Here is an 8,884-nt window from a genome sequence, read left to right as displayed (position 1 = left end):
CCAGGTGACAGCCCAGGTGACAGTCCAGGTGACAGCCAAGGGGACAGCCCAGGGGACAGCCCAGGTGACAGCCAAGGGGACAGCCCAGGTGACAGCCAGCCCTCCCAGCTCTGCTTGGAGAGATGTCCTGCAGACCTTGTGCACCTCACCCCTGTTCTGCCAGCACAGAGGAGGGAACGAGCAGCTTTGTCATCACTTCCTCAGTTCTGCCACAGAAACAAACTTTGTGTCAACCAAAGGATTTGGGTTTTTCAAAAAAAACCCACCAAAACAAATGGGGCAGGGGCACTGCTGCTGCTGGGTTTTTTTTTCTCTGAAGAGCAGGTAGTTCAACTGTAGTTGGCTCGAGGGGAAATGCATTCTGAACTCACTGCAGAGCCCTCGTGCTTTTGTGTCACCACTGTGTGTCTCAAGCTTTTTATGGGACCTCAGGAGATGCTTCTGAGGGGAGAGAGAAAAGTGACATTTCCTTCTGTGACCTGTTTTCTGGTTGGAGAGGAAGGGGACAGATGTGGGAGAGAAAGCTCTGATGCTTCCCCAGCCTGCCCCTGCAGACTCTACCTCAGGAAGACACACCATGCAGATCATCTTTGTGCCACTGCTTAATTCTTGAGCCATTCATTGATTGCAAACAGTGAGAGAGCTGACAGAAACCCCTGACGTGAGGGCTGGTAAGGGTCCCAGCTCCAGAGCTCACATCTGGAGTTCTAAGGCCTTGGGATTTCTCACCCTATTGAAGTATTTTCTGCTCCCTCCAGAGGCCTCGTTGTACCACAGCATTCAGGCCCAGGATGGGCACTCCTGTTAGGGGGGAGCTTTGGACTGCTACTCTCTCCACTTGCAGCAAAATAGTCCATCTTTGTGGCTGCTCTTTTCCCCTTCTTTCCCTCTTGCAGAGTTATTTTTCTCCTGGGCCAGCCTGCAGGCTGGTTGGCAGTGCAGCCACACATGCAGCTCCCTTGGCTCAGCCAGCCCAGTTCAACCAGGGCTGATGCACTGCAGCAAAATGGGAGGCTAGAAGTCAATACCTGACCAAATTTGAGGAAACCATGTCATGGGCTTTTGTGACCAGAGGAATTAATGACATTTGCTTCCCTGTAGCTCTGGGCACTGTAGTTGGGTTACTCTGGGTCTGCTACAAGGCACTTTGCATGCTTCCCTGTGGCTGAGAAACTCAGGTGCTGTTCTGAGACATCCAGCTCATAATCCTGCCACGTTTGCATCTTTTTTTTCCCCCCTCAGTTTGGGCATTATTTGGATTCCAAATATAATTAATGGCATTTATATTCCACGCCAGTTTGCAGGGAGAATGGTGGGAACTTAATACCTGTGAGATCTGAACCCACCTGTGGGATTTTTGTGGAGACTGAGCAGCAGGTGCCAGAGTTCTTAAAACCCTGGGGTGGGCAGAGTTGGCTGGTGGCAGAAACCTCATCTCCTCCAGAAGTGTCACCTGGTGGGGACCATCCTGTGCATGTACAGTGGATGCAGTTGTGTAGCCTGCAGATACAGGGGGAAAATGACTTAAAATATGACTCAAGTCTTGAGGAGCTCATTTAACTTTCTTGGTGTACAAGTCCAGGTGCTACTTCCCTTTCAGAAGAACAGAACCAAGATAACCAACCCCCTCCCTTGCCTCCTGACAGAGAGAAGACTGATGAGGATCAAAGGCCTGTCTCAGGAGGTCACCTCCAAGGAGATGCTGCACACTCTCTCCCAGGCCAAGAAGGAATGCTGGGACAGGTTCCTGCAGGAGAAGTTTGAGTCTGAAGTTTTTGTAGAGGGAAACGACTCTGATGAGAGGTAACGAGCAAGTTGATGAGAAGGGATTAGTTCTTATCACCTTGGCAAACACTCTTTGTTTCCTAGAAACTAGTTTGGGCTCTGGCAGGACTTGTGCTGGGACAGTGTTACTAACAGCTCATTGTCCCTCATTGTGGCTGTCCAGGCTTCCTGGGACAGCTGGATAACAGCCATTCTCCTGGTGCTAGAGGGGAGCACACTGCCCTGGCCAGCTTTGGACTTCCAGTGCTGCTCACTGAGCTTTGCAAACAACCAGGACCTCTGTGATCAACTCTCCTGTCCCTCTGGGGTGGGGAAGAGGTGCAGGAGGGGGTGTCTGATGTGTCTCAGGCTGCTTTTTCTGAGGCTTAACTCTAGAAGTGACCCCCAAGCCAGTCCCTGTGTGTCTGCAAGGGCCCAGTGAAGCTCTGCTTCAGCCACAAGTGGGGTGTGAAGTTCTGAGCAGGTTTGGTACCAATCTTGATCAGATCAGGGTGCTCTCCCTCCTGTGCTGCTGCTCCCTCTCTCTCCTCACCCTTTTCCAGATGATGTATGAATTAAGATGAGAGTCCTGTTCTTCAGCAGTCTCACTTCCAATCACTTATAAAGCCCTCCACTGTTCTCCTTTCTGAGCTGACATTTCTCATGATTGCCTCCAGTTGAAAAGAAGATTATTTTTCTCCCTTGAAGAAAATCTACTTAAGTTAGATTGGGAGTTTAGGCATGAAAAATAATCCATGTTTATAAGGAGTTTTTAGATTCTCTCTTTGACCAGTAAACTTCAATGTGATTTACATTTTAAAACAAGCTTTTGCAGCCATATCTGCTCTTTCTGCTCTGTTTTGAAGGGCTGGGGATGTTCTCCAGGGAAGCTTTTCCTCCCTACAATCTATCAAGTTAGAGGTCACTCACCAGCAGCACCAAAGTATTTGATTCTCACCCACCAAACTTGACTTTTTAGCCCAGAGATAATTCCAAGGACATTGCCACATGAAATTCTGCTCCTGTGCAAGAGAAAAAGAGAAAAGCAAGTTAATTTTGTGGCTGTGCTGAGTGATGTGACTCACCCTTCCAGAAGGGGAGCAGCACCTGCTCACACCTGCATTTAGGAGTTAGAATATTAAACTTCTGGTGTTCTAGCCAGTATTGAAAGAAAAAGAAGGGTAGATCTGCTCTGATCAGACCAGATATTGTGAGATAGGCTGTAGGACAGTAATTTTGCCCCAACATATTTATGAACCACCTGTAGAGTCCACAGGTTGATTGGCCTTCTGGAGTGTACACATAGTGCCCTGTGCTCCTCCAGCCTTTGGGGGGTATCAATGGTCACACGTTTTGATAGGTGCTTGGGTTTTGTTCCCCTCTCTTCCCCCCTGTTACTTCCTCATCTCCATCACAGTTTTAGTTTAACACTATGGTGTTTTTTTTACTTCCAGCCCAGAAAGCTGGGAATGGAATTGTAGTTTTTAGACAGGACTGAGGGTTCTTTTCATCAAGGAGAATCCGAGTGTGAAAACTTCTCTAACCATAGTTGAAAAAGCCCAACTGGAGCAGAAAGTCTTTGCAGACCAAGAGATTCTGCTTCCTCCTGTGGCTCAGGAATCACTCCCATGCTGGACCTTGCCTGTGGCAACAGGAATTCCCACCGAGGGGAAAGGAACGTGTCCCAGGGTTTTCCAAACGCTTCTCTCAGACCTTCCTGTGCAGCTTTGTTGCTCTGGGGTCACTGGGTGTCTTGTCTGTCCCTCAGCACACTGGAGCACCTGAGGAGGTGGCTGCAGCCTGACAAGGTGGCCATCAGCAGGGAGGAGGTGCAGTGTCTCCTGCCCCTGGAGCCCCAGCTGGAGAAGCCGGAGATGGAGGAAGAGCCTCCGGCTGCTGAGCAGTGAGATGCACCCCGGCCAGCCCAGAGAGCTGCCTCTGAGGAAGCTGTGTCCAGCCACAGGAATAACAGGAGGTGGGGTGGGGAGGGCAGAAGTGCCAATTGTCAGTCATTTAAAAACCACAAACAGCCCCAACCCACAGGAAACAACCCCAGCTCTGCAGCTCCAGAGACTCTGCTGGGCCTTTGCCAGCATCTGCTGCACCCGCCTGGCTCTGCCCTTCTCCCAGCCTGTGGCCACCACATCATTCCAGTCTGAATGGGAATAGTTAGTAATTCACCAGGAGACCTGCTAAACAGACAAAAAAACACAGTTGTTCAGAAGCATCCTAAACCAGGATGGTTTAGAACAGAACAGATCAAACCACTGAATCAGGTCGACTTCCTGTCTTGTACCTTTTTAGTTTCTCATTAGGGCATTTTTTCCTCTCCTGCAAAGCCCACTCTGGTGTTTTCTGTAGCTGATCACTATTTAAGGTGCAGCTGGCCCTGAGTTGTCCCTGGAGGAAGGTATTTTTCCCTGAGATGGATTTGGAATCCTAAAGGCAGCTCTCTCTGCAATCATTAAATGGCTGTTTTCATTGACATTGTCCCCATTCAACATTCCTCTGCCCTCCTCCAATATCCCACTTTATTGGCCAAACCTGCTACAGAACACACTGGACAGGGAGTATTCTTTTTCCTCTCCGTGCTCATTTTGTACCTGTATCTCCTTCAGCCTCTCCAGAAGAGGGTCAGAGGAGGTTCTGTATCAGGAAAGCAGGCTCCATCACCAGGGAGGTGACAACTCGCTCTCCTCACACGCTTGCCTAGAGTGACCCAACTTTAAATCTGTTCTAGCATTTAATCATTTTGGATTGTGTTTAACTGCAGAGTTTTAACAACTTGCAGAGGGTTGTTTCCTGTTACTAATGGAAGGGCTGTGTCCTGCTCTGGTGTCAGGCTGGCCCTGTGCTCTCTGCCTGGGTAGTGACAGGGCTGGTGGGCAGGGACAGCCGCGCGTACGGGCAGAGCCAGCAGGGCAGAACTGGCAGGGGCAGCCCCGGTAGCTCCTGCAGCCTGAGAACCACAGGATCAGTGCTGAGTGGGAAGGGACCCATCAGGGTCATGGAGGCCAACTCCTGTCCCTGTGTAGGGCACCCACACCACGTACCTGAGAGCATCCTCCAAATGCCTCTTGAGCTCAGGCAGGTTGGTGCTGTGACCACTGCCCTGGGGAGCTGGTTCCAGTGCTCAGCCACCCTCTAGGTTAAAAACCTCTTCCTGATACCCAACCCAAACCTCCCCTGATCCAGCTTCCTGACATTTCCCCAATTCACACCATGTTCTTCATGTACCTGTATGAAAACACATTTTTAAAAGTCTCCTCCTGCCAGAGCTTCCTTGTTTCCTGTGTGATTCCCAGTGGTGCTTCAGACTCTCTCCTGGACAGTTGCTTGGTGGGAGCTTCTCCCGTGGTGCCAGGACTTGGGGCTGGTCTGCAGGGTGGATGGAGCCTAGCTCTGTCAGCAGGACCCCCTGGGCTCCTGCCCACAGCTCCTCACCCTCCGGGCAGAGCCAGCAGGGCAGAACTGGCAGGGGCAGCCCCGGTAGCTCCTGCAGCCTGAGAACCACAGGATCAGTGCTGAGTGGGAAGGGACCCATCAGGGTCATGGAGGCCAACTCCTGTCCCTGTGTAGGGCACCCACACCACGTACCTGAGAGCATCCTCCAAATGCCTCTTGAGCTCAGGCAGGTTGGTGCTGTGACCACTGCCCTGGGGAGCTGGTTCCAGTGCTCAGCCACCCTCTGGGTTAAAAACCTCTTCCTGATACCCAACCCAAACCTCCCCTGATCCAGCTTCCTGACATTTCCCCAATTCACACCATGTTCTTCATGTACCTGTATGAAAACACATTTTTAAAAGTCTCCTCCTGCCAGAGCTTCCTTGTTTCCTGTGTGATTCCCAGTGGTGCTTCAGACTCTCTCCTGGACAGTTGCTTGGTGGGAGCTTCTCCCGTGGTGCCAGGACTTGGGGCTGGTCTGCAGGGTGGATGGAGCCTAGCTCTGTCAGCAGGACCCCCTGGGCTCCTGCCCACAGCTCCTCACCCTGCTGGAACACACACTGGAGATGTGAGGATTACAGAGAATCACCTGCATGAGGATGGTTTGGGACTTACCAGTCTCATGTCTTGTTGTCATCCTTTAAATGTCCCTTTTCATTTATCTCTAAAAATGAGTCTGCTTCCCTGTCCCCAGTGCTGTGAGTCTCTTACCTGTGGCATCAAGCTGGAACAAAGATGCTTCTGAGTATTGACCAGAAACTGTGTGTACCAGGAGAGAAAGATGCAATTTCCCTGTCGATATCAAGGCTGTTTTGTAGTCATGATTAGCAATGACTGTGAAGAGGCTTTATATTATCTTGTCTGTTCCCATTAAAGATATTTGAGAAAGAAATGTGTCCAAAGTAACTGTGCTGGGACACTGAGAGTTCCAGGCCCACACAACCTAGAGGAGGGGCTTCAGAGAAAGTCTCTCTCACCATTTCACTTTGAAAAGTAGCTCAGAAGCCTAAGGAAAAGGTCTGGAGATGAACTGTTGTCCAAACACTGTTTTATAAGCACACAGGCTATTTTTCCATCTGGTTTTAAGTCTCCACACTGCTCTTCAGAAACACAGCCAGGATGTCACAGATTCAGCCACTGAATCCATCACTTGTATCCATCTAAAGGCAGACATTCCTGATGAGGGGACAACACCAGCTCTGGAATCAGAGAGGTTTCTCCTACAGGGTCTCTGGAAGCAGCAGAGATGAGGTCAGACCAGGCTTTTCCAGGAGGAGCAGGGGCTGGACGTGCTCCATCCCCACACCCAGCTGCTCAGCACTCTGCTGCCACGGCCCAGCTCCAGCTCTCAACTCAAACCATTTGAGTTGGACACTCAAATCTCATCATCCCTTATTAGCTAATCTTGCCACTGGAATCAATCTGGAATCAATTCTCAGCTCCACTTTTTAGTCACACCCTGCAACCGTGGTACAGTAATAAATGCCCAATTAAGGGTAATTTCTCCCCAGCCCCTGTTTCTGAAGCCATTACCTGCGTATCAATCGATCCTGTGGCAACTCACTCACTCAGACAAGCTGGAAATCGCTTCCCAAGGGAACTCCGGGTGGGAAAAGCACCTCTGATGTGGCAGAGCTTGCAGGGAAAAGGGCAGCAGGGGGTGGGAGAGAGGCTGGAAGGGAATGGGGAGCTCGGGCAGGATCCACCCGGACCCACAGGAGGGAAAGGAGATACCTGCAACCTTGGGGAGACCCTGGCCCAGGTTGCCCAGGGAAGCTGTGGCTGCCCCATCCCTGGCAGTGTTGAAGGGCAGCTTGGATGGGGTTGGAGCAGCCTGGGCTGGTGGGAGGTGTCCCTGCCCGTGGCAGGAATTCCCAGGAATTTCCTTATGCAACAAACATCCACCTTAGGAACAGAGAATGAGCAGCTGCCAGCGCAGGGCCTGGGGGTGCTGAGAGGAGGGTGTGGGGAGCAGGGCACGAGGAGCTCACCCCAGCTCCCCTCCCTCCCACTGCTCCTTTCCTCCCCGGAGCTGTCAGGCAGTGCTGGGAGCAGCCAGTGACCTGATCCCTCTCCCAGTTCCCCAGAGCTCAGTGCTGGTTGCTAGGCTCCTTGGGTCCAACTCCAGCTTTTATCCCACCCCTCTCCCTCTGATCCCCAGCTCTCAGCCCCACCAAGCCCCCCTGGTGCAGCCACCTCCAGCCCCTGCTATTCATGGGTTTGGGGAACTCCTCACTCCCCTGTTCCACACGTGGAGCAGGATCAGAGCAACTGAGCTCTTCCCTGGGCACAAAAGCACCTTCATTCCCTGTCACCAGGGAGCTGTGAACCCCCTCACTCCCAAAGGCAACTCTGCAGAAAAAAACCTGCTTGGGCTTTTTTTTCCCCCCTACTATATATATATATATATTTGTTTGTTTGTTTTTCCCCCAAGTTCTGTGAAGCCCTTAAATTACACCCAAGTTCAGCAAAGTGCTTCAGCCTCACCAGGCTCCACAGAAGCAAGAAGAGAAGAAAGGAAAAAAAAAAAAAAAGGCATTGAAGACAATTAATCCCTCCCAGGAAGGGCCCAGCACGACCTTTTATAGCTGATTGGGGAATTAGTTTCACCTCCTGAAGCCCCTTTGGCTGCTGTGGGCACAGCTGAGGCCCCAGCCAGGCTGCCCCAGCAGCTCCCCTGGGTTTCCCAGGGTTATTTTAGCAGAGCAATGAGCCACGGGCCTGACCTTAAGCCTGGTTAAAAGACCTGCTCCTTGTAAAATCTCTGATAAAACCGCAAAAGCTCGTTAAAATCACTCCATGCAACTGGGCTGGGCTGGGCACAGCATGTCCCTCAGGCACCAGCTGAAATTTAGAAGAAAACCAGTTTTAGAGGCATTCAGCCACGTGGATCATGCTTGCCCTACATCCAAAAATACTGGGGTTTGGGTTGTTGGGTATTTTTTTTGCAAAAAGCCCCTTTGCTGATGGCTGGATGATGTGGTGACTGGTGATGTCCTGAGCCTGGGCCACCAGCTCTGCTCAGAACTGAGACTTGCAGCCCAGAGGGAATGAACGTGGGTGGAAATCCAGGAAAGAAAGGAAACACACACCTGCCATTTTACACACTAAAAGCTCCATCTGAGAGCGAGGGGTCTGCGGGGAGATTTGGCTTGTTTGGTTTAAAAGACATTTACATTATTTGTAAACAGACGCACAGGAGGGATCAGCCAAGAAATAAAAACCTAATCCTGATCCTCCCGTGTCCCCAAACCCTCCCCGTGCTCTGCAGAAGCTTTTCCAAGTGTCTGTGCAAAGAGCATTTTAGTGCCTGAGCCTTTTTCCCCAGCTCTTAAAAAAAGCATCAATGTTTAGATTACTTGGAAGGTAAATGCCTGGGATGGAACAGGGTGGGCCCTGAGGGCATCTGTGGGGAAAGGTGACCCCAGGGATTCCTGGAACAAATGGGAGAAGCTGGAGGTTTGGTGGGGAGAAAAGCAGGGGGGTGCTGGCTGGTCCTGGCACCCCGAGGCATTTGGGGCAGTTCTGCCTCATCTCCCAGTGGTGGGAACTGGGGCTGGGGGACTGGGAGCACCCAGTGCCTTCAGGTGGGGGCTGCTGTCCTGCCCTGCCTCTGGTTTTATTTCTCCAGCAGGAAATAAAATGCAAAATGTGGGGGGGGTTTATGCCCCCCCCC

At 51.3% G+C, this 8,884-nt stretch overlaps 2 protein-coding genes across 2 annotated transcripts in view; both read left to right on the top strand.

The window, feature by feature from the left end:
* The first annotated feature begins 791 nt into the window (after nt 1-791).
* On the top strand, nt 792-3,671 carry LOC104392104 (chromosome unknown open reading frame, human C15orf57). Its single transcript, XM_010001461.1, has 3 exons — nt 792-803; nt 1,601-1,803; nt 3,533-3,671. Exons 1-3 carry the CDS (start codon nt 792-794, stop codon nt 3,669-3,671), a joined length of 354 nt encoding a protein of 117 aa, XP_009999763.1.
* Nucleotide 3,672: 1 nt separating this feature from the next.
* LOC104392102 (prolactin-releasing peptide receptor-like) overlaps nt 3,673-8,884 on the top strand; it is a 9,753-nt gene continuing 4,541 nt past the window's right edge. Inside the window, exon 1 of the mRNA XM_010001460.1 lies at nt 3,673-3,739. Within this exon, the coding sequence (XP_009999762.1) occupies nt 3,673-3,739 (67 nt within the window). The remainder of the gene's footprint in view (nt 3,740-8,884) is intronic.

Source organism: Chaetura pelagica, unplaced genomic scaffold, assembly GCF_000747805.2.
Source record: "Chaetura pelagica isolate M959 unplaced genomic scaffold, ChaPel_1.0 scaffold587, whole genome shotgun sequence".
In the NCBI taxonomy this organism is placed as follows: domain Eukaryota; kingdom Metazoa; phylum Chordata; class Aves; order Apodiformes; family Apodidae; genus Chaetura; species Chaetura pelagica.
This window is presented reverse-complemented; position numbering and strand designations above follow the sequence as displayed.